Consider the following 23,864-nt stretch of genomic DNA (forward strand, 5'->3'; position numbering starts at 1 on the left):
TCTTTTCATATATAAATTCGGAAAATACAAGTACATATAATAATCATGATGATTCCTATACAAATTTGATATTCTTAGCCCAATTTGACCAAGTAACCCTAAGGTGAGCGTAGTTGCCTGCTATAGATCAATTTGTTTGACCGCTCACGTGCCGACGCGTCCATATCAGTTTCGCGATTGTACCGAATTACTCCAAACATTAAGATCGACGGCCATGACAGCAACAGGCCCCCATGACGAAGAATAACTTAGCAACACATCTCAAATGGTTGATAACCCAAGGGAAACCTCTCTACCCTCCTCTGGCACAAACCAGCTTGCCTGGACGCAACAATCACGCATCACACCTATCTATTTCCCCCACCGACGAATTCGCGGCCCTCGATGATATCCTTGAAGACGTGGAGAATGAGACGGATGGATCAATGGCTAGATTGTTACCCCAATCGGCGAGCAAGCCTCGAATGCTAAGCCAACACGACATGGTCCCCGCCAGCACTCTGTCAACTACGAAGAAACGGGCTTCGCCGAAACAGTCAAGCATAGTTCGAGGTATGTGGCCGAATAATACCAATCTTGCTGGAATTATTAGACTGATGCAACTTGCATGATACTCAGAGTCCTTCCGAGAACCACCATTATCGTCATACAAACTTTCCCGGCAAAAGTCGACTCCATTGCGATCAGACAGTTTCCATTCACCTGGACCTTATGACATTGAATCGATTGATTTGACAGGCGAGCTTGATCTGTCTAGACTATCCTCGGATACTATTCCGGCTGTTGAGCCGCGCGGGTCATGGGCAGAAGAAAGCACCCCATGCGGAACTCGTGAGAAACGCGGCAAGAAGCGCAAAAGTGACGAGTATACATCGGACCTTCTTTCCCCATCGAAACATGCGGCAAAAGTGCGAACTCCCTCGAAAGCGGCTCTACCTTCCGCCCCTAGAAGCATTGCATCGGAACAGCCCATAATCCAACGCCAGACAACCCAAACAACTCAAAGAAATCCCCCAAGCGCCGCGAAACGACCTGAATATCATTCACCTGTTGCCCCACGGAGCCATCGGAAACGAGTGATTGCGGATTCAGATGATGATGACGATCTCTTTGACGATTGGGCTGACAATGAAGATCCCGCCGATAAGATGATCCTGGATGCCGAGGAGAGCTTGTACCCAATACTCCCTGAGATGAGCCCGGCGGCGGATGAAAAAAAGATCGAGACCAAGCCTTCGCGATTGGAATCTACGCCCAAAGCACCGCTTCCAACTGTGCAACCATCGACTCAGTCAAAAAAAAGGGCAGTTGCCAAAGACCCTATCCCGTCGACCCCTTGGTCGAAGCCGTCCAACTCACAGGAAAAGGATCCCGATCTTCTGAAGTTTTTGACCCTTGGAAATAATGCCTTCGGGCATGCAATTTCAAAATTGAGGTCTACTCTGCAGAAGAATTCTGAGATTGTCTATCAACAAGCCATGGAGGGCCAGCCAGTTCCAGAATTGATCGCCGAGAACAAGACCCTTGTCGCTCAGATCGAGGCAATTGAAATGTTGCAAAAACATCGAAACACGCACAGGGGCAGTGTTTCTCGCAAACAAGACCTGAAGCAAAACCTGATACGTGTGATCTCACAAGGTCTAGACCCAACAACCATGCCAGAAGAGCTGGCACAGAGTCGGGCAGTTGAGGCCGAGTTGGAACAAACAGAAACAGAGATATGTCAGCTTCTATCTAAAGTCAACATCCTCGAGCTGGCACACGATTGTCCGTCCGACCCTCCTGCCATGATAAATACTCAGCCCACCTTCGAAGCCCACGCAGTCACACGGGAGTCCCCTCTCTTCTCTTCTTCGCATGCCGACTTAAACGCAAAATCCCGTGGCCAACAGCGTTTACCTCCTACAAGCCCCAGAAAAACTAAAGAGACGCCCCGGCCGGATAGCTATGATAACTCTTTTGCTCGGAATATGGGCTCCCCGCCGCTGGATTCGATGGATCTTGATGAGTTCGACTGGAATGTCAGCGATGATGAGATATTAGAGGCGGCAGAGGGCTTCGAAGGTGCCCATCAAATACCCGCTCGCGAGCAAGCCAGTCAAAACCGCAAGGTTTTCGCAGAGACATCTGGCAACATCCCCAAGGCCCCCGTCCCGAAGAAGTCACCCGGTCATAGCGCCTTCTGGTCAAACCATCCATGGTCTCAAGAAGTAAGGAAAGTGTTGAAAGATCGATTCCACCTCCGCGGGTTCCGACCCAATCAGCTTGAGGCAATTGATGCAACACTTGCTGGCAAGGATACTTTCATTCTCATGCCTACTGGAGGAGGAAAGTCGCTATGCTATCAATTACCTTCTGTGGTAACGGGTGGACGCACCACGGGAGTGACGATCGTTATATCTCCATTGCTAAGTCTAATGGAGGATCAGGTATCACACCTGCAAAAATTGAAGGTTAAGGCCTTCATGATTAATGGTGACACCGACCCAGAGGAAAAATCTTGGATCATGAGCCAGCTATCAAATGCAGGTGGCGAGGGAATGGAGGTCCTGTACATCACTCCTGAGATGCTCAGTAAAAGCCAAGCCTTGATCAGAGCCCTTGAGAAGCTTCATGGAAGAAACAGACTAGCACGCCTCGTCATCGACGAGGCCCACTGCGTTAGTCAATGGGGACACGACTTCCGACCTGACTACAAAGAGTTAGGAGAGGTTCGATCTAGGTTCCCTGGTGTACCGGTCATGGCCTTGACAGCCACCGCCACTGAGAATGTGAAAGTTGATGTGATGCACAATCTCAAAATCACTGATTGTGAAGTGTTCTTGCAGAGTTTCAACCGTCCTAATCTCACCTACGAGGTACGGTCGAAGGGAAAGAATGATGAAGTTTTGGCCAGCATGGCGGAAACCATTACAAGCTCATACCGGAATCAGTGCGGAATCATCTACTGCCTCTCGCGAAAGACGTGCGACAAGACTGCAGAGGATCTACGGACAAAGTACCGCCTCAAGGCACAGGCTTATCATGCGGGTATGTCAGCAACGGCAAAATCGGAAGCTCAGAGGAACTGGCAGATGGGCCGAGTACATATCATTGTTGCCACTATTGCATTCGGAATGGGCATTGACAAAGCCGATGTACGATTTGTCATGCACCATAGTATCCCAAAGAGCCTCGAGGGGTATTATCAAGAAACCGGTCGTGCCGGTCGAGACGGCAAGCGGTCTGGCTGCTATCTTTACTTCGGCTACAAAGACACAGCAACCTTGAAGCGGATGATTGATGCAGGAGATGGCAATGGTCAGCAAAAAGGTCGTCAAAAACAGATGTTGCGAAATGTGGTTCAATTTTGTGAGAACCGCAGCGATTGCAGACGAGTGCAAGTACTCGCCTATTTTGCGGAATACTTCCGCCGAGAGGACTGCAACAACACTTGTGATAACTGCAAGTCCGGACTGGTGTTTGAGCTCCATGACTTTACTGAAGAGGCATCCTGGGCCATCAAGATTGTGCGACAATTCCAGAACACAAAGGAGAAAGTGACTGTGCTTTACTGCTGTGACATACTTCGTGGAGACTGCAAACGGCCTAAAGCTCCAGAGCATCGCAAGATGCCGGGGTATGGGAAGGGATCTAACCTCGACCGTGGAGCAGCCGAACGTCTGTTCTACCGGCTGCTGGGTGAAGACGCATTGGCCGAAGACAACGTGATCAATAAAAGCGATTTTGCTGTTCAGTACCTCATTCTCGGCCGTCGTGCGGCAGAATATGAGAGTGGCCAGAGGCAAATGAAACTACAGGTTCGCGCCTCGCCGAATAGCAAGGCTAAAGCCAAGAGCAAGCCCTCAGGCGCCGTGCAGAAGAAAAAGTCTGGCAATTCAGGCGGTGATCCCCAGTCCACCATGGTCTCTTCTCCAGTGCAAGCTGCCCAAGACCGCCGCCTTGACCGTTATCAATATCCCGGTGCTCCAGCCGCACGTACCTCAGTCGATGAGGATAGTGATGGCTTTGAGCCCATTCGAACCACCGGCAAGTCTCGCCGTATAAACACACACGAGATGGGCCCTCCAATCACCAGCGATCAGAAGTTGGATCGACTTGATCATATGCATCGTGTAGTTGTGGAGGACTTCCAAGAGCATGCCAAAATCATGCTTCAAGACGTGAGTAATCGCCGTGCCTATTGGCTCGCCACCCAGAAACTGACAGATGTTACAGCTTGTCGTTAAGAAGGGCCTTCGGTGCCAACCGTTCTCTGATCAGGTGCTACGTGATATGGGCATATCCTTCCCCACAAGTAAATACTCATTCTTCAATTGAATTGGAACACCAAGCTAACAGCCCAAATAGATCTTACTGAGCTTTCCGCTATCCCGGACATCGACCAGGATAAGGTGAAGCGCTACGGCCGGCAGATCCTGGGACTGGTTGATAATGCAAAGCGGCGCTACCTCGAAATGACGCAGGAAGCAGAGACCAGCGGCATTGTCCCGGATCCCAACCATCATAATGTCATAAATCTCAGCAGCAGTGATGAGTATAGTGACGACGACTTGTTCATGGATGAGGCTTCCACGTTCAATCTGGACAATCCTATTTCGACTGCACCCAGCAATGCAGCTGAAGATATCACAAGCCGCTACTTCCCTCCGGCAGCATCTCCGGGGTATGACTCTGGTGACGATTGGGAATCCGGCACTGCCCCTTCAGGCTCCAAGGGTCGGAAGCGGCAGCCTTCCAGTGGGAAACGACCATCACGTCGAAAGTATGGCTCCACTGGGAGCTGGAAGGGGAAAGGCACACGGACAAAAGCTAAAACCGGCGATCGTCCGACAAGTCAGTCATCTGCGCCGCGGAAGAACGCGCGGGCCAAAACCCCTAAGTCAACGATCGGAATGATGCCCCTCTGAAGTTTTTGTTATTGTTCTTTCTCCCCCCTTTTATCGGGATGTTTATGATCGATTTGGCGTTTACCCAAGCATATCTAGGTGTTGTTGTCTCGCGGTTTGTAGGAAGTCATTCGGAGGTGGTCCATAGATCCGGCGTTAGGTAGTATTTGACATGTTTACAAAGGACCAGATATAAGAAGATACACATTCATGAATCAATAATACCATTTTGTCACTCAATCGTGGAAACCCCCCACATTCAATTCCCTAGTGAGCGACCAAAATCAATCAATCGAAGCCGCCGCGCATCTCGAGGGTGAAACTGCGCGACCTTGGCTCTAACGAGGAACCTCGAAGACGCCGAGTCGCGCTCCAAATCAATATAGGAGTCAGCCTCCAACATAGCGTCGAGAAGGCCATGCATCTCCTTCGCAGCGGCATCCCTCTTGTTCGTAGGAGTCTCGTCCGCGTTGCGTTTCATAAACTTATCAATCCGCTGCTGCGATGCATCCTTCGTTTCTGCCGGCTCTTTCTGCTTCTTGGGCTTGCCGTGCGCCGTATAACCCGCCTTCAGCGTAGCATCCGACACCTCGAAAGCATCGCCCACAGTCGGGCCGCCTAGATCTTCAGCCGCAAGCATTGGAGCAAGAGTCTCATCGATGAACTTATCCAACGAGACCTTGAGGCTTACGGACGTGCGGTCCAGTTCTTTATTTTGCTTTTTCTGTAGATTGAGCTGCTCGCGTGCTACTTGTGACGGGGTCTGCTCTTCCTTTCTCGTGTTCGCATTACGAATTTTCTGAATCCGCTCTCGCAGTCCGCTTGCGATTGATTGAGAGTCACGTAGATTGGCCTCTTCGACTCGTAGGCGCTCGCGGTCCAAGGACAGCTGTTCCGCGGTCATTTTGACAGAGATCTTGTTTTCTTGAACAAGCCGTGCGGTCTCTTCTATAGCTAGAAGTGATGGCAACACCGAGTCTGTTGCTAGGAGCTCATCTTCGGACTTGAGAAGAGAGTCATATGCTTTCTTGGCCCGTCGGGCTTGGGAAATACGGGCCCAGGAATCGGTGCCCGTTTCTGTTAGATCAAGAGAATTGAGCTCCCGTAGCTATAACTCATGTCAGTCGAGGTATTCTACAATAACAAGAATCTCATAACATGCCTTGTTCAATTCATCCTGCTGGCGTTTGACTTGCTCTTGAAGCCCTTGCAATGTTGCGTCTAAACGTCGCGTATAGACATGCAATGCGGTCCCACTGAGAGGTTCTTTTGCCGACTCTTGCTCTGCTTCTTGGCGTTTTTCTGAGAAATTCTGGATCTTCTGCACGATTTGGTCGGTGACATCCATGCTTATTTTGGCGGAGTGACGCGAAATGCAAATATTTCCTTCTAGAAGTAACAAGAATACTTTCAATTAGAACTCGATTGCAGTTTAGACTTGCTGTAAAATATTTTGATTGAAGCCTTAGAGGCAATCAAAATCTTGAACACGAGACGAGATGCATCACGCCCATGCAACATTCGCGTCGACGTCATGTGACCAAGCTTCACCCTCGACTTCCCTCCCTCATCGTCAACTTCACCTCTTCTCCTTACTCACCGGGATTTCATTTCATCGCCTTCATCAATTCCCTTGTTCCCGTCTCTCTTCTGCATTTTACCACGTTCTTGTCAGAAAAGCTATTAACTCGTCGATTGCGAGTTTAGCCCACACCCTTGACCTCAGATTCAGACGTTATCGGAGGCTACAGTGTGGTACAGCAGGCAACGGTTTCTGGCGCTTGATATCTTACTTGCCTCATTTCATATTTCCCATCGCGTTCATCTAAGGATCCCATCTCCACCCTTTGCGCTTCCTCATTCATTTCGAGCATCTCGGCAGACCCCGTGAAGCTTCCCCGGTTGTGACAGCAAAGCCCTCTCACACTTGAAACTGCACTTCCTCCCGTCTTACATCGGCACTCCCTCAGTACCACCTTTCCTTCACAGCCTCTCCAATCTTCTCAAAGCACCAATCTCCCCTTCCGATCGCCAGCACCAGCACCTTTCGTGGGAAATTCTGGTGTACATAAAACGATCATAAAAAAGAAGAACGCAGATTCTATTCTTGACACCTTCCGATTTCACTTGTAAGTGAACACAAACAGCAGCACAGACTATCCAAGATGTCGGCTTCTCCATCCAACCTTCAATCGACCAAGCGTCCTCTCGAGGACCCTTCGTCGCCGTCCGGCCCCAATGACCAGCCTGAGGCCAAGCGCCCGGCGCTGGACAAAGTAGTCAAGAGCGACGCCGATGCCGAGGCGGAAACAGATGTATCCAGTAGCCAGGTTCCTGCTGTTGAGGTTGCCAAGGATACCCAGGGTGATACCGTGGTTCCCGATGCGCCCAACGGCAAGGGTCTCCCTGTCGACACCCAACCCATCCAATCAACAGCTTCCCAGGCCGACCGAGCAGGCTCTGATCAACCCCCCCAGGACGAGTCGAGCTGGGTTCATATTCGTGCGGTGATCTCTAGCCCGGAGGCCGCCACCGTGATTGGAAAGGGAGGTGAGAACGTGTCCCAGATTCGTCGTCTGTCCGGTGCCAAGTGCACTGTCAGTGATTATTCTCGAGGTGCAGTGGAGCGTATCCTGACCGTCAGCGGTCCCCAGGACGCTGCTGCCAAGGTAGGTTCTTTTCCATTCAATAGGTTTGTTACTCGATTGCTAATGACAAATATCAGGCGTTTGGTTTAATCATCCGTACCCTTAACAACGAACCTCTAGAGGCTGCTTCTACCGCACAATCCAAGACGTACCCTCTGCGTTTGCTAATTCCTCACATTCTAATTGGCTCCATCATCGGCAAGGGTGGCAGCCGCATTCGTGAGATCCAGGAGGCTTCTGGCGCCCGCTTGAACGCCTCGGATGCTTGCCTTCCCCTGTCCACGGAACGCTCCCTTGTCATCCTCGGTGTTGCAGATGCCGTCCACATTGCTACCTACTATGTCGCTGTCACCTTGGTCGAGCAGCTGTCTGAACGTTACGGCGGTCCCGCGGCTTCGGCATATGCCACTCGCAGCGGCGGTCCTGCCGGTGCTGTCCCTGGTGGTATGCAGGTTGTTCCCTACGTTCCTCAGCCCGCCGGCGGTCAATACGGCCACCCCGAGACTTTCAAGCGTCACCACCCTCACCCCAACCGTGCCGGTGGTGGTGCATACGGTGTTCCCTACTTGCACGGCCAGCCAGCTCCTGCCCCTATTCCCCAGACTCCAATGCATTTCCCTACCGCTCCCCAGGCTCCTTACGGCGGTGCAGGCCCCCACCAACCCGCTCCCTTCGTTGGCGGTCCTCAGCAGCCGACCCCTGGCCGTGGACCCCCAACAGCCCCCGCTCCTGTCGGCGCTGCCATGCCCGGTCAGCCACTGACCCAGCAGATCTACATCCCCAACGACATGGTTGGCGCCATCATCGGCAAAGGTGGTGCTAAAATTAACGAGATACGTCACCTCAGCGGCAGTGTGATCAAGATCAACGAACCCCAGGAGAGCAGCAATGAGCGTTTGGTTACTATCACTGGTACTGCGGAGTGCAACCAGATGGCTCTGTACATGCTCTATTCCCGACTCGGTTGGTCTCCCCCTTTCCCAGGTTTCCCAGGTCCCCCAGGAGAAACTTCTTGTGCCCAGGTTCTAATGGATACAACAGAGAGTGAAAAACACCGAATTTAAGCCCAGCAGCACAACCTAGGCTTGCTGCAAGAGTCTTATTGCAGGGTTATGCCCAAAAGTCCACGGTGGTTAATGAAGTCTCTTTTTCTTTGCCTTCGATTTCTCTCAGGGTGTTATTCCTTTTTTTCCTTTTCTTACTTTCTTGTTGTATCTTATTCCAGGGCGTGTGATTTGATTTTCTGCCTTTCTAATAACAATTCCCGCAATTATCCCTTGAATCAAGTAGCCCTTTTCCCTTTCCACTACCTGCTCTAATTATCACCAACATATCCTATGATCCACGCAACACAGCTCAAATTACATCCAAGTCCCCAACACTAATCCACGGCACCACGCTCTCCTTCCTTTCTTTCTGTGTCTTTTTCCCTTTCCGCCCTTATTCCTTCTCTCTTGGAATCCCTAACCCTCAACCTTTTGAAAACTAACGTGTTTTATCTCCAACCCAGGAATAGGCGGCAGCATCTTCTCCCTCAGAGGCGCAATACTCTGAACAAACTTCTCCGTCTCTTTGACCTTGAGATGCGCCTCTATATTTTCCCAGCCAACAGCGAGAAGGTGCGCAAAAGCCTGCCCACTCGGACTGTTCTCATGCGGCAGCTTACTCGGCCGGTCGACATGTCCCATCGACCACGACCGTGGCCCCGCTGACTGTGGCAGCTGCTCAACAAGCGTGGTGCGGAAGCTGATCAAGTCTGCATTGATCTGCCTTACTGCTAGCACATCAAGGTCGCTTGGGAATGACAGCGTGCACAGCTCAGTCACGGGGTTTTTGGTTAGAGTTTCTGTGCAAGAGAGTGGTGGGCTGAACGTGACGTGGAGCGTTGACGGTGGCTGGGGATTGTCTGGGGCCAGGAATGGTTCGAGGAGGTGGATGTTTATTGTGCTACGGGGGTCGGTCCAGTCTGTTGGTTTGGTTAGACCCGTAGGTTGTAGGCTTGTAGGGGCGTGTGGGTATATCGTTGGTATATAGTAGTTCGAGAGTTATTCTAGGGGCTTGCTGGACTCACCTATAACCCACACGATGGTGTCTTCGTCTTCGGATGTGCGTCCCCAGGATGAGTGCTCATGACCGCTTTGGTGTTGGGTTGAGCGGAAGATCTTCAGTAAAGCCTCACCTTCTTCGCTGACCGGGTCTTCAGGCTTGACGGAAGATTTGACGCGGAAGAAGACGATCTGACTAACGGTTTGCGACATGGTTGGTGATTTATTCCCAGTATGATGTGAATGGGAGGGACCTTGTATCAAAATACCGATGGCTGATGTCACGGGCACATGATGTCACCCGTGGACTTGCCCATAGAATCCCAATTAGGAAACGCCCATTGGCACCTTCCTTCCTTCCTATTTTGTGCAGTTGGTACCTTAGTCATGGCCAAGTACTTGATCTTCTCTCTTCTCCTCCATTCTCCTATCTCTAGACGTTTTTTTTCTTCTCGTCTCCTCTCCTCTTTGGCATCATGCAACCATACACACTGATGTACTGGTTATTTATTCCATTCCGACATAAAGAAACTCGACTGCTCTTCTTCGCTATCTTTTCAAGCTACACCGCGCACCCTAGCTTCACAACTGAGCTAGTGAAATGGATGATATTCTGGGAACTTATGGTTATCCTCGTGATGGTACATTTCATAGTTCTCATACGGCTTTCTATCTTGACCGAAACCGAAATTATGGATCATGTCATACATATTACTTTCAATTGGTTGCGGACACTGGTGAACTCCCAAATCCAACAATTCCCACATCGCTACCAGCTCGCCTGAGCATGTCTTCTGAGTGGATCCACCTCCTCGGTGAAATCGAACACTCGTCTTGGAAACAGCCTGCGCACCTACAGTGGGGAAGATACTCCGCAAGTTGAATATGGCTTGGGGTGTTATTCTTGCGGCATGGTCTAGGGTAAGAGGATGCAGACTGTGTCTATTATATCTCTGATCTCTACTTCTTTGACACTCTAGATTTTTTGACATTTCGTGTGCTTGACTAATTCGTCTGTTATAGTTATCTTGTTGAATCTGATATTCGGTTGCCTTTCAACCAAATGGCATTTCATGACTTATGGCGGCGGTTCAACTTCGTCGAGCCAGCCACTTGAATAGGCAGACTGTGGCACTTGATATGGATCTCAGAAGCCAGGACTTACAGTTTATTTAGGTTACTTGTGAAACTTGATGTCTTTTCATGAGTGTCTTGTTCGCTTTTTCTTATTTTCAATCTAGCTGTTCTATTCATTTACCAGATACCCCCAAATAACCCCATCGACTGCACTCTTCATACCTCTTGCCTTAATCCGATACCCGCAATCTATCAACATGAGATATTTCCTATATGATTGCTCTGATAAAACGGTTCCCTCATTGAACTAAGGAAAAATCATACTCCGGTCAATATGAACCTTGTGTGCGCGGATTTCTCCAAGCCACCAGAGTGCCAAAGTCTTAGCCTGAGCTATGACTGCATCATTGTGTTCCTCATCCCTAGGGACTCCAACAACTGGTAGCGAGAGACACCAGTGTCTCAGGTAATGTTGTGCATGAGCGGAAATATTGACATTGTGGTTTTGAACCTGCTGAACCACAAACTCCATCAGTTGCTCGTCACTATGGTTCACCTTCATTGCTTCGGGAAATTCTATAGTAACCCAAAGAGCTACATCCTGGGGGTCCACCAAATGCTTGGAGCCCACCATGAAGGGACACATATCACTCGTGCGTTCCGCCATTTTGCTGGGATGTATAAAATAGGTTTAAGGCAACTAGGCTTTTTTAGGAACCTATTTGGAGGAATTCTGGTGGTGGTGGTTTTAACATTGAGACTTGAGGGCATCGGCCTTTTATATAGGTTTTTCGTTGTAGGCTGGAACATAGAAGTTTTACTATCCATTACTACAATGGCCCTTTATAGGTAGTCCTTGATCAACAAACCTTGAGCCAGTTTCGTTTCATTTCCTTGTGTAAAGATGTGCATTCTCTTTGTCCTTGTTACTTCTGTCCCGACTATGTCATTGACCGAATTTCATTCTTTGTCACTACTAGTAGGGATGTGTTTAAATATACAGAGTCAAAACATAGGTTCATATGATACAAGAATAGTCGGCCACTTATGCAGCCTTTTGACCTCTTTCTGGTCTATCTTTTTAGGAGTCATTTTAAATGTCTATTTCTTACTTCTCAGTTCCATAGGTAGACCGCAGAAAAAGGCGGAAGTTGCATAATTTCGTGGAATCGATATCTCTAAGTAAATCCAGGGATTACCCTGGACTTAATGTTGCTAGATTATTTAGTATTTAGTTGTTCTACTCGCTCTGCGGGTTGGAGGATGTACAACATAGGGCATCGGACACAGACACGCAGGACTGAACTAGGGAGGTGGATCTACCATTTTAAAAAGCGCTTGGCCTAATTTGGATTAGCGCCTGTTACAGCAGAGCACATGGTCACGTGCTCAGCTTTACGATCAAAAAGCCCAAAAGCGGCAAGAGGGGAGACTAAAATGGAAATGGGAAAGTATCAAGTGCCAGGCATTAATATTATCCGATACATATGTGCATGCCATGACTCCCTGGTCCAATTAAGACCACCAGATACCAATCCACGCTGAAAGCAAATTCCCCCAAATATCGGATCAGATTCTTCAGAGAAAACCCAATTGGAAGCAAATAAGAAATGAGAAGTGAAAAATGAGAAATGGAAAATGAGAAGAAAGTAATCTACCAGTCATCAACGCCGCGCACCTTGACCTGCTTGTCCTCAAAGGCCTTCTTCAAGTTGCCATTCAAGTGTTGGCGACGCGACTTCTTAGCCTTGTATTGGACGGCATCTTCTTGCGGGAGGGCAGGCTCGCCAGCACCCTCCACGCTACGGAGACGGCTCTGTCTCACTGAGCCATTGATGCTGGCCCGAAAGTTGAGACCGCGTGAGACGGAATCGGGAGTGTGATAGGCGCTACCGTCAATCGAGCCTCGCGACCCAGGAGTCATGGGAATACGACCAGCAACATTCTTGCGAGGAGTAGAGAAGGGGGAGGCCTCGCGGCTTGGGGGTCCTGTGGGAGCAATGTCCACGCCGAGCTTGCGCATCTGTGCCTCGAGAACATCAATGTCTGTACTCTTTCCCTCGGCCATGCTCATCATTGTAGCAATGGTCTTGGTGACAGCCTCGACGGTTGGTCGGTTCCTGCCTGTACCATTTGCCTGCGGAACATCGGCGATTTTGGCACGCAGGAGGGAGACTGCCTGTTCAAGGGCGGCCATATTGACCTGGATGTTCGTGAATGTGGTTCGTAGATCATGCTGGAGTGCACCTTGCTCGGCAGAAAGGGGTGCTTCGAGAATAGCACCGACGTCGGTGTGTGCGTCAAGAGTCTTGCGGATGCTTGCGAACTGGCCTCGCAGGGTGACAACCTGCTTTGTGAGCAGGTCACGGCATGCATCGAGCTTTTCATCCACTCCTTGCACCCGCTGGTTTTCCAATGATTGCGCAATTGAAGCAATCAGCTCTTCAAAGCTCTCAATGTCCTTCAAGGTCATCTTCTTGTCGAGAATCTCAGCGGGTTGGTCGCTGTTGAGGACCATCACCCAATCATCAATATCAGAGGGTTTCTTGGGTTGCTGGTGCAGAAGGAATCCCGCCATTGACCTGGCATTTATTCCCAATGTATCTACCATAGAGTTGATGTCACGACAGAGTCGTTCGACCTGGCCGGCAATACCTGGCTTCGCAGTCTCGCCCATGTAGTTTTGGTGGGGCAAGAATGGATCCAGCGTATCAACAGGCTCAACGGGCTGAGCCAGTTCATCGCGGAGTCTATCATCCTCGTCGTCGTCTGACAAAGATAGGACATCATCTTCCTGAAGTTGAGCTGCTGCATGTGCGCGTGCTTGCTTCTCTTGCTCCTCGCGGGCAACATCGCTAGCCTTTCTCAAGCGGCCATCACGCTGGGCAATATGGGTGAGAGATGCTTTACGCGAGTGCAACGCGCCTGTGGACCCCTTACGGGTATGTGGCCTCTCGGAGAATAACACGTTCTTTTTCCCTCCGATCCGAACGGGACTCGGTGATCGGTAGGGTTCACGATTACCTTGGGCAACAGGTCCCGGGGGAGGAAGCAGTGGCTGCTTAGGGATCTCCCCAAATAGCTGCCGGGGAAGGCGGCCTTTATCATCTGCGTTGCGAGCAGGGCTGCTGAAGAAACCTCCGGTGGAGCTTTGCTCGGAAACAGCAGAAACAGCACCAAACGAGCTCTGAGCCGATTGCTTAGATTTAGCGATGAATGCTTCGTCGTGCGTTATTTCTTCGCCGCTATCACTGAAGTCTGACTCATCTGCGGCCTCAGAGTCTCCATCGGAGATACCAGATTCATCAGATTCATCAGGGATTGGAATTGCCTCCTCGAAAGGTTTGGTCTTTGGCTTTGCGGTAAAGTCAGGTGGCAGAGGTGCGTCCTCTGGGATAACCGCAGCCTCGGACTTTTTGGGCTTGGTTAGGAAGTCTGGAGGAAGGGGAGCGTCATCAGCCTTGGGTACAGACTTCTTCTGAGTGAGGAAGTCAGGGGGAAGAGGAGCGTCTTCTGTCTTCGGAGCAAGCTTTTTAGTGAGGAAGTCGGGAGGGAGAGGAGCGTCTTCCGTCTTCGGAGCAGGCTTTTTAGTGAGGAAGTCGGGAGGGAGAGGAGCGTCGTCCGTCGTGGGTGCAGACTTCTTCTTCGAAAGGAAATCAGGCGGTAGAGGGGCGTCATCTTCAGGTTTTGGTGAAGGCTTCTTTGCCTTTGTGAAATCGGGAGGAAGCGGGGCATCCTCGGCGGAGCACTTCGAGGAAGAAGCAGAAGTATCTCCAGCCGCATAACTAGCCCGGGTAATAGGATCTGGTGGCAATGGTGCCTCCACATCGATGCTTGATGTGCTAGGCCAATTCTTCTTGGGTGTCTCTGTCTTATCAGACAGTGCTGACAATGGGCTGGTCACACGGTTTTGGTCAGCAGTAGTGCCAAACATCGAGAATGCTGACTTGGTGTTCTCGGCTGGAGTAGTTGTCTTTGAAAACTGCGTCTTTGAACTGAACATTGATGTGGGAGTCTCTGAAGCAGGCTTTCTTGCCCCGCCGAAAATTGAAAATGTCTCCTTATTCACAGGCTCGATATCTTCAGTGTCATCCATCGATTCACTCGGCGAAGAGCTTCCCTTGCGGGAAGTTGAAACCATCTCGTCAAAGGACCCGCCAAATGAGAACGCTCCGGGAGAAGGTTTGTCTGCTTTTGGCAAGTCGTTGGCAGCCGAACCATCACCCTTGAAGGTAGACTTGAGTTCAAAGCCACCTTGCGCGGCACCAAAGGGATTCTTGACCGCACTGGACGCTGGAGGTGGGAACGAGGTTGGGGCTTGAGGCTTGGCTCCAAAGGGCGAGGCAGAGCTCTTGGCGAAAGCACTTTCACCAGCAGAGGCGTTTCCGAATGGCGACCCTTTTGATTGTGTTGCCGCGAACGGTGACTCGCCTGGCTGCTTTGCTGCAAATGGTGACCCCCCTGACTGCTTCGCTGCGAATGGTGACTCGCTCGGCTTCGCTGTTGCAAAGCCACTGAAGCCGCCTCCACCAGAGAAGGAGCTGAAACCACCCCCGGATGCTACAGCTTTGGCCCCGAATGGGTTTGCCGGGGAGCTAGACTGCCCAAATCCAGATCCCATAGTTCCGAATCCAGACTTCCCGAACTGTGGCTGTCCAGGGGTACTGGGAGTGCCGAATGACGCGCCAGGCTGAGAGGGGGTCCCAAAAGCGGGAGCAGGGGCAGGGGACGATGTCTTTCCAAAGGCCGGGGAAGGGCTTCCACCAAGCCGGGACGGACTGCCAAATGCTGGAGCACTTTGTTTCCCAAAGGCAGTCGCGCCCATAGTTGAAGCTCCCATGGCTGATGGGCTACCAAAGGCTGGAGCTCCCGCCGGCTTTCCGAAAGCTGGTTGTCCAAATGGCGATGGAGCTCCAAACGATGACTGGCCAAACGCAGGTTGCTGTGCAGGGGCCGGGGCCGGGGTTGGAGCTACAGCCTGTGGCTGAGAGGGAGCTTGGGTTGCCTGACCAGACGAAATCAAGCCCGAATACGGGATGTTTTGGCGAATGGAATCAGCGTAAACGAACCACCAAGACGAAAGGATACCATCATTATTCAAAAGAAGAACCCCAGGAAGAGGCGTCGAGCTCTCCAAGATATCGGAACCCGGAAGCGGCGCAACGACATTTTCCGTGGCTGACAGGTTTTGTGCCAGACCAATGACCGATGTCTCATCTCCAGATTCCTTCAACGGGACACTGGCACGTTTGGTGTCGTCGCTTACTTCCGTAGTCATGAACTGACCGACATGAGATTTTGTTCGGTCATCATTGGCGAGAGGTTGATCAGATCGCGTGATGAGTCCGAGGTCAGTCGACGCAGTTGACGCGACGATCAAGACATCTCTCAAGTGAGGCTTGTACTCTCTAATCCTGGTGATAAATTGGTATGCGGGACCACGCTTCAGCATGAAGCCCATAGTAGAGCAGACTTCTGGCAATTTCTGGATAAGGAACGGTGCCTGCTTGCGACGGGTTATGATGTAGTATGAAGAAGCTGGGTTCATTCCCATATCATCCTCCGAAATATTTGGTGTGTATGTCACAAAGAAAACATCGTTTTCGAGCCATGCGATTGATGAAACTGTATGATCGTCAGTACAAGCGCATCTTTTGGTTCTTTTCAAACTTACTGTGGCAATCTCCCTCCAAATCAGATGGCCGAGGAACTTCAGCCTTTTTCGTTCCATCTGGGGTCATCTGGTATCCAGTGCCATCGGCCAATCCAGCAACAAGCTGCTTTCCTTTGTTGCTCCATGAGGCACAGCTGACACCATCCTTGAGAACCGGGCCATTAGGTCCAGGAAGTAGGCTCCCAGCCTTGAGATCGGCGATAAGAAGCTCTCCGTTCATAGTGACCAGCGCGACGAGTGTCGAGGAAGGGTCAGGGTTTGGTGCCAGTGCTCGTAGCGACACGCCATTCGTAGGAATTGAAATGGCTGGTTGCGCATTTCCTTGTGTGAGGGCGTTTGTATCGAAAACTGAGATTGCGGGGCCATTCTCCGTGGCGAGAATCAACCCGTCGTCGCCCGGTGTGAATGCCACATGGGTGGGACGAGAAGGAAGGGGAATTGTGGCGATAGGTTGGAAGGGCTTCGTTTTCTCCATATCTTCTCCAGCTGGCGCCTCGATGGACTTTCTGACGACATCAGTGGTGCTGATTACCAGCGCATCTGGGCCAGCGCCAACAACGAGGCCTTTGGTGTGTGCGACAGCCAGAAGTGAGGAAGTAGGAGCAGGAAGCGCGTTGTCGGGCCATGCCGTTGGGAGGAAGCGAATATTGGCGTCCCCGGAAACACCTTTGAACCCGACTTCCTATAGCTACGTTAGAGAGGATCATGGTGAGTGAAAGTTGTGGCGGTTGGACATACATCGGTAAAGACATCGGGAAGCTCTGATCCAAGCTCCGCAGAGGCGCTTCCCCCAGCGGGGTTGGACGCACCGAAGTTGAAAGCCATTCTAAGCTTTTCGGAATTGAATGTCCCAGAAGGAGAACGTGTGCTTTCGCTTAGAGGAGAGCTATGTCTGAGAGCATTAGGTGAAGGTGAGTTGGGAGGTGTGGAGAGCGAGCGTCGATGGAGTGACTGAGGACTCCGGGAGAATAGGTTGAGAGTATGCGCGAAAATCTTGAGGTTGCGCGGCTTCCCAGAAATGAGAAGACAAGCAAAGAATGAAAAGGGACGCAACGGGTATCGCTGATGCGCAAAAGGTTGAAGAGAGAGAAGCCAAGAAAGACTACATAGAAAGCATTGAATTCGAAAATAATGTCCGGGCAAAAACACCTTGTTTATGCCTGATACTTAAGGCGCCAATTTAGGCTGCGGGAGCTTCGTCACTCCAAACAGCTCACTTCCTCTTCACTTCCATCTCCAGCTTGCTACCCCATTCGTCCATCCATCCTTCTCGATTTCCCACCATATTCGAATTTCGCTCTGGTTTCTTCCTATACCTGCTTTCTATCTCGATAATTAGTTCAGCTGGTCGCGAACACCAGCGTTGTCACGATGCCGGGCTTCGACTTCACAAACTACAACCGCAATGCGGCGCTTCACGCTAGGGGTGTTCCCCTTCCCAAGGCCACAAGTACCGGTACAACAATTGTGGGCTGTGTCTACGATAAGGGTGTTGTGGTACGGTCCCTTGTGATGCGAGGAGATACTTACGAGCTGTAACCCAGGAGCTGACTCGAATCACCATTACAGATTGCAGCAGATACCCGAGCTACCAGCGGTCCTATAGTAGCAGACAAGGTAAAATACACCGATCAGACCATGTTCGTTTTTCTGTTAGAAGGTATCTGACATTCTTTGTCTCTAGAACTGTGAGAAGCTACACTACATCGCGCCGAAGATCTGGTGTGCTGGAGCCGGTACCGCCGCCGATACCGAATTCACCACGGCACTCATCAGCTCCAACGTCGAACTGCACTCGCTATCAACGGGCCGCGACCCCCGTGTGATCACCTGCATGACGATGCTCAAGCAGCACCTCTTCCGGTACCAGGGCCACATTGGAGCGTACCTTGTTGTTGCGGGTGTTGACCCGACCGGCACGGGACTGTACACTGTGCACGCACACGGATCGACAGACAAGCTTCCGTACGTGACGATGGGATCTGGATCACTGGCTGCGATGTCGGTGTTTGAGTCGACCTGGCAACCAGACCTGGACCGACAGGGCGCCATCGACATCTGCGCCGAGGCAATCAAGGCTGGTATCTTCAACGATCTGGGCTCTGGTAGCAATGTCGACGTGTGTGTGATCGAGAAGGACCAGCCCACCCAGCTGCTCCGCAACTACATGAAGCCCAACGAGCGCCCGCAGAAGGAGCGCAACTACCGCTTCCCCCGTGGTACCACTGCTTATTTGGACCAGAGGGTTATCAGCAAGGAAGATATGAAGAAATATGTCACGATCGAAACTCTGTCGGGTGATGATAACCTCGCTACTGGGGACAGCATGGAAGTTGATACTTAGATTTTCTTGGAGATGCACTGGCCAGTGGTCTTCTTGGATTGATTTAATGCACGCATGGGTTTCTTCTGTCTCACTATGTTTTCTGTACGATCGTACTTCGGCTAAGACCGCGGACGTACTTGTTCGTGGCGTTATGTTACAGGCTTTAGAGTAGGTATAGCCAGGACAAAGAATCGGAGTTTTCAAAAACTTGATATGTCTCCCATGTAGATTGTATGCTCATATCAGCACCCTCTGGGAAAGGTAATATTGAAACAGGGGTATCGTATCGCTCTATTTTATAATAACATCCTGTAACCATCCATTCACATACCACATCTACCGCCAGTCAGGCCTTGATTCACCAATCTGAGGCAGAGCAGTGAGCTCTTCAACAACCTCAGAGCTTTCAAACTTTCCGACGATCCAAAGGATGTACTCGTACTGAGTAGCCGAGATACGGCGACCGTCACGACGGTATCGGACAACACCAGCATGATACATAGCCCGCACGAACTCCGGATCCACGGGCCCGCCGTGTCTGCGAAGATACCCGTAAAGCCAGTGGACCATATGGAAAGACTGGCACGGAGTCAAGTGCTTGCAGCAGGAGAGAGCAACAGCCAGCTGGTTTATGAGGTCGACAGCAGCATGGGGATCGGGGCATCGGCTGGTCCGCGGGCCTGGGTGGTATCGTACGAGGACTTTCTCATCTGGGTGTGGAATGGGCTGCCAGGCTTTGTGGAGGCTGACCTTAAACGGGGTGTTGTTATTGAGAAGTCTGAGAATGGGCCAAATGTTCGTTGAGTCTCCTGATCGAACAACATTCAGGATTTCTTCAACTGTAGCCGGGTCGGTGAGGTTCATGCGATGGAACATTTGGTCGAATGTGGTGTGGAAGAGTCTTTGTATTCCTTTATATATGGATGGGTTTGTCCACACCTCTGCTAGGGAGAGCTGGGTGGTTTCCAGCCGTTCGAGGGTTCTGCGGGTGGTTTTGGTAATGGAAGTTTTGCCCTTTTTGTTGAGGGCTAGGAGCAGAAGGCTGTTGTATGGGAGGTCGAGGTCATGGATTTCCCGCAAGAAGTCCGGGAAGAATATTCCGCTGGTATCTTGTATCACCGTTTCGTAGAGATTGAGCAACGAGCAGATCGGTTGATCTGTTGCTCTTTCACTCTGGTTGTACATGGGCCCAGTGGATCGACCAAGCGTTCGTAAAAGCCAGAGTCGCAAAATGATCTGACTTTGAGTTGAATGGCTCAGAGGGGTATGCTTGATTTGTGTTTGAACACACGGGAGAGGGAAATCGAACCAGACCTGTGACTTGGCAACGGTCGAAATGACTTCAGCCTTTGAGAGGCAATCCCGCCATCTTTCAAGCAATTGGTTTCTGGAGACCCTGTCTGCTGAAGACGATGCCAATGCCTCTGTTACACGAATGACACAGTCCGCCGCACTGTTAACATCAAGCTGGCTGAATATCTTGTCGGGAAACGGCAGGTTTGTCTCCGAATCGACTTCCATAGTTTCCAACCAAGCTTGAACTAAAGTGGAAGGCCACTGACTGCGACTGTCTGCATCGTGGGTTTCGATAATGATTTCCTCAGCAAAACGAAAGCTGCGAGTACGCAAGAGCTCTCCCAGCCAAGCATCAACAATGCTTCTGTCCAGATCGTGATACCCGAGAATGTTACAGCACCCAATAGCTTTCCACATCGCCCGGTAGTGCTTTAACAAAGCTTTATGGTCCCATAATCCCAAAGTCTTGTTCCGTTCGACAATGATATTTGGTAAAGCGGTAATGATCAGACAGATCTCATCAGTTGAAATCAACCCCAACTCTAACGCCCGATTTATTGTGTTTAAAACAGCGGTTCGTTTGCCGCGTTTCGTTTTTGTTCGAACAAAGATTTCAACAGCTGCAGCGTAATTTCCGGATCCCCGGGTATTCAGGAACGGATCATCCAAGAACGCAATTGCTTCTGTAAGGTCTGGGTCTGAACGAGCAAGTAACCGCTCGAATATCTGCCGGCTATATCGCGGCTCCCGGTGGAGGTCAATTCTCAGCCGACGAGTAAAGTCCCTTGCATCTTCAATGCCCCAATTGTTCCCATTCAAGAATGCCTCTAGCATCTGCTCACGCGTAGCTTGGTTTGCATTGGCGAGGTATGACGGAGCATGAGTAGTCTGAAATTCGCTGGGTTCGGGTCCAGCCTCCGGATTCTGGTCGGAGAAAGAGAAAGGTACTTCAGGAGGACGCAAAGAATGATCGGTGAAACCTTCAAAGAAAAATTAGCAGATAATCAACGGATTTTGCGTGTCTTGTCACACATACTCTGGGTTTCGAAAGGCGCTCTCTGCCATGGATGGTCGGTCCATTTCATGTGTTCCCTCCCATTGCGGCCAAATAGACACGCGATATCTTCAACCGGGCCTCCTCCTATGCTCGCCAGAGCGGTGTTTCTTCGCTTTGCTAGGCGTCGTCGTGCTTCCAATGGTCCGGGAACGCAGCTCCCATGGCGCCGTTGGCCGTTGGCGAAGCGACGAAACGTGGCTGCGAGTAAGTCATCGCTAATCCAGGGATGGTCAAGCGTTGCAGTAGCTGGTGGCTTTAGAGCATGCCGGTAGGCATGTCTGCCGAAAGACATGAGATCGGCTATGGCATGTGCAGGCCGATTGCTGTCTTAGGCTTGTCGCAAGCACTCGGAATCAACTTTCGCATGGCAGCTTTCCGATTCTTGGCGTGATGACTAATCTCCCGCATTGCTCCCACGGCGGACGAGTCAACGGGCCAATCTTTGAGCTTCCATTATCACTTCTGTCTACTCCGTACACATGTATGAAATTTGGTTTGCAGCTTTTTATTTGGCAATTATTTCCTTGTTTCATGTCATTTGATAACCCATTTCATCGCTCAAAACCAGTATATTGTGTACCAGATGTTCACATGACTAAATATGTAGGTATAAAAGTGTATTGGTATAGAAGGTAAAAAGAACCTTGGAAAGAAAATAAAATCATAAACACAACGCCAATGCAATGCATGCAAAATTTTTCCCACCAATGGTATCACATGCTAATCATCTCGGAGAGGACATAACGGAACGGTGTGATAAAACGCAAGACGGCCATGACGAGAAAGCAGGGAGATGACAGGAACTCAGGAAGCAGGTTTACCTTCGTTTGGAAGGGGTTTCCGCCCTGTCACAACGTAAAAGTTCATATAAGCATGGACACTTCGGTCCTGTATACTCCTCCTCACATCAACAAGGAAGACTTCGATTTCGGGTTTCGACCACCCAAGGCCAAGAAATGGTTTATATGACCACCCGGACAAAGCATCAAGCCAATTGTTCTCACTCCAAGCACCGATGGTCTTGAGTTTCTCATCCTCGGGCCAGGTATTTGTGGGGATTTTTGAGAGTCGTTGTTCAACGTCGACGTATCCTATTTCTTTCATCCACTGTGCAATCCGGTGGGCAATTCGGAATTGTCTTGGTGGATCGGAATCGCGACTCGAGCGTACATTAAGGTCTACCCAATCATGCATGGCGTATGCGCTGTATCCTCCGTCTGGGTTTTCAGGAGGCATAGTTCCATCATCACATTCCGGTTTGGGGTCGAGCTCGTGACATTCCATGTATGCTCCCGGTTTGAGGTGTTTGAATGCCTGTCGTAGTACACTTTTGAACGACGGCATAGCCCCAGTCATGTGGCCGGTATGAATAAAATCAAAATAGTTCTTGTCCCATAGCCACTCTTCTTCGGTGGCATCATCAATCAGGAAATGCACGTTTGGCGGAACTTCTGTTGGCTGCACCGGGGACAGATCCGTCCCTATTATTTCGGTATTGGGAAACAAGGCCGCTGCAACAATGAGATAAGAACTTTGGGGCTGAGACGGGTGATCATACACATTTCTATTGGCCATATCCCTGAGCCAGTACCAATATCAAGAATATGCTTTGGATCTTGGAGAGGAACTTGGAATAGCTTTCCGTCCATCGCCATTTTGAACATGTGATGTTGCATGTCTAGACGGTCTATTTCCTGTTCATCATTGGGATATACATAAGCTAAATATTGAGTTAGCCATGCTGTGCGAGATCTGACAAAGCCGTAATTGTAAACATACCTCCCTCATGATACCTGTGATAGGTTCTTCCGTTCTCAACAGGATAATCCATTACACTGGCAGTCAACGACTGTGTATCACTGTTACGATATGGTCAGTCACGTCAGTCTTGGATTTGGCAAAGAAATAATAGGCGAGAAGGGGTTAATGGAGGTAGTATTACCAGTCAGCTTGAAGTGCCTGGATGAGTTTACGTTAGCAAGAAAATCGATAGTCAAATAGTCACCAGAATATCAATAATGAGAGAGTATTGACATGAGGACCATATTTCATAAGAGAAACAAACTCACCTGACGTCTAGCACCCATGGTCATCTCACTCTTATCCAGCGAAACCAATAGTAGCAGGTATAAGGCGCTCTGCGAGATGGACGGCAAGTGTGCTAGTCCTTCATGAAGTAGAATCAGGTATTTATCTCGCGATACTCCATTCCACGACCCAGTATGAATACGAAACAAAAAAGAGTCAGACTGACACAAATCCAGACATTATTGAAAGAGAAGGAGGGGGGAAAGAAGAGCCCGACAACTTGGGTTAAGGTATAATCTGGCAGGGCGGGAGGACAGTCCCGACAACTATAATTCAGCGTAGGATCGTCATTTGAAATGTTCGAAACGCAAAAGGAAAAAGCAAAAGCAAACCCCGGTAAGTGGAGCTCTAGTTCGTGTAAAAAGCTGGGTAAATTGGTATAGCAGGGGGGAAAAGGGTATGAAATAGTACAAAGTAAGACGCCCAGGCGCTTCAAGCGTGAAATCATTTAAAAGCGGAAATAGTACCCATGTAACATCCCTGTTTTCGCTGGGGAAAAAGGTTTAGTTTTTTATTGAAAATGATTGGACGGAATTAATATGTACTTGGCAGTTTCTTCCTTCATTTCTTTTATTATTATTACTACTTCGTGCTAACGTTTTGTTTTTTTTCTTTGATTTTTATTTTCGGTGATATGTATTCAAAGACCGAAGATATACACGAAATATAGTAAACCATTTCCCTTCAGAAGAACATCATCATAAAATCCAATCATTGTCAGCAACTTCACTAGTTTCCAAGTTGGGATGTTGGATTGATAAAAG

At 50.0% G+C, this 23,864-nt stretch overlaps 8 protein-coding genes across 8 annotated transcripts; 3 read left to right on the plus strand and 5 right to left on the minus strand.

Moving 5' to 3' along the window:
• Positions 1–482: 482 nt before the first annotated feature.
• On the plus strand, positions 483–4,910 carry PEX2_014080 (uncharacterized protein; the record flags this gene model as incomplete). Its single annotated transcript, XM_016738684.1, has 4 exons — positions 483–552; positions 619–4,163; positions 4,219–4,297; positions 4,351–4,910. The coding sequence occupies 4 exons, from the start codon at positions 483–485 to the stop codon at positions 4,908–4,910; spliced, it is 4,254 nt and encodes a 1,417-aa protein (XP_016602578.1).
• A 238-nt stretch (positions 4,911–5,148) lies between these two features.
• Positions 5,149–6,237, minus strand: PEX2_014090 (uncharacterized protein; the record flags this gene model as incomplete). The annotated part of the gene is made up of 2 exons (XM_016738685.1): positions 5,149–5,997; positions 6,082–6,237. The coding sequence occupies 2 exons, from the start codon at positions 6,235–6,237 to the stop codon at positions 5,149–5,151; spliced, it is 1,005 nt and encodes a 334-aa protein (XP_016602579.1).
• Positions 6,238–7,054: 817 nt separating this feature from the next.
• Positions 7,055–8,601, plus strand: PEX2_014100 (telomere maintenance protein PBP2; the record flags this gene model as incomplete). Its single annotated transcript, XM_016738686.1, has 2 exons — positions 7,055–7,558; positions 7,615–8,601. 2 exons carry the CDS (start codon positions 7,055–7,057, stop codon positions 8,599–8,601), a joined length of 1,491 nt encoding a protein of 496 aa, XP_016602580.1.
• Positions 8,602–9,000: 399 nt separating this feature from the next.
• PEX2_014110 (uncharacterized protein) lies at positions 9,001–9,795 on the minus strand (the record flags this gene model as incomplete). The annotated part of the gene is made up of 2 exons (XM_016738687.1): positions 9,001–9,503; positions 9,609–9,795. 2 exons carry the CDS (start codon positions 9,793–9,795, stop codon positions 9,001–9,003), a joined length of 690 nt encoding a protein of 229 aa, XP_016602581.1.
• A 2,518-nt stretch (positions 9,796–12,313) lies between these two features.
• On the minus strand, positions 12,314–17,158 carry PEX2_014120 (FG-nucleoporin NUP159; the record flags this gene model as incomplete). The annotated part of the gene is made up of 3 exons (XM_016738688.1): positions 12,314–16,284; positions 16,334–17,015; positions 17,072–17,158. The coding sequence occupies 3 exons, from the start codon at positions 17,156–17,158 to the stop codon at positions 12,314–12,316; spliced, it is 4,740 nt and encodes a 1,579-aa protein (XP_016602582.1).
• Positions 17,159–17,704: 546 nt separating this feature from the next.
• pup1 (proteasome core particle subunit beta 2) lies at positions 17,705–18,677 on the plus strand (the record flags this gene model as incomplete). The annotated part of the gene is made up of 3 exons (XM_016738689.1): positions 17,705–17,830; positions 17,903–17,950; positions 18,018–18,677. 3 exons carry the CDS (start codon positions 17,705–17,707, stop codon positions 18,675–18,677), a joined length of 834 nt encoding a protein of 277 aa, XP_016602583.1.
• Positions 18,678–18,995: 318 nt separating this feature from the next.
• On the minus strand, positions 18,996–21,304 carry PEX2_014140 (uncharacterized protein; the record flags this gene model as incomplete). The annotated part of the gene is made up of 2 exons (XM_016738690.1): positions 18,996–20,935; positions 20,992–21,304. The coding sequence occupies 2 exons, from the start codon at positions 21,302–21,304 to the stop codon at positions 18,996–18,998; spliced, it is 2,253 nt and encodes a 750-aa protein (XP_016602584.1).
• Positions 21,305–21,725: 421 nt separating this feature from the next.
• Positions 21,726–22,676, minus strand: PEX2_014150 (class I SAM-dependent methyltransferase; the record flags this gene model as incomplete). The annotated part of the gene is made up of 3 exons (XM_016738691.1): positions 21,726–21,857; positions 21,919–22,523; positions 22,571–22,676. 3 exons carry the CDS (start codon positions 22,674–22,676, stop codon positions 21,726–21,728), a joined length of 843 nt encoding a protein of 280 aa, XP_016602585.1.
• Positions 22,677–23,864: the final 1,188 nt, after the last annotated feature.

Source organism: Penicillium expansum, assembly GCF_000769745.1.
Source record: "Penicillium expansum strain MD-8 chromosome Unknown contig44, whole genome shotgun sequence".
Taxonomy (NCBI): Eukaryota; Fungi; Ascomycota; class Eurotiomycetes; order Eurotiales; family Aspergillaceae; genus Penicillium; species Penicillium expansum.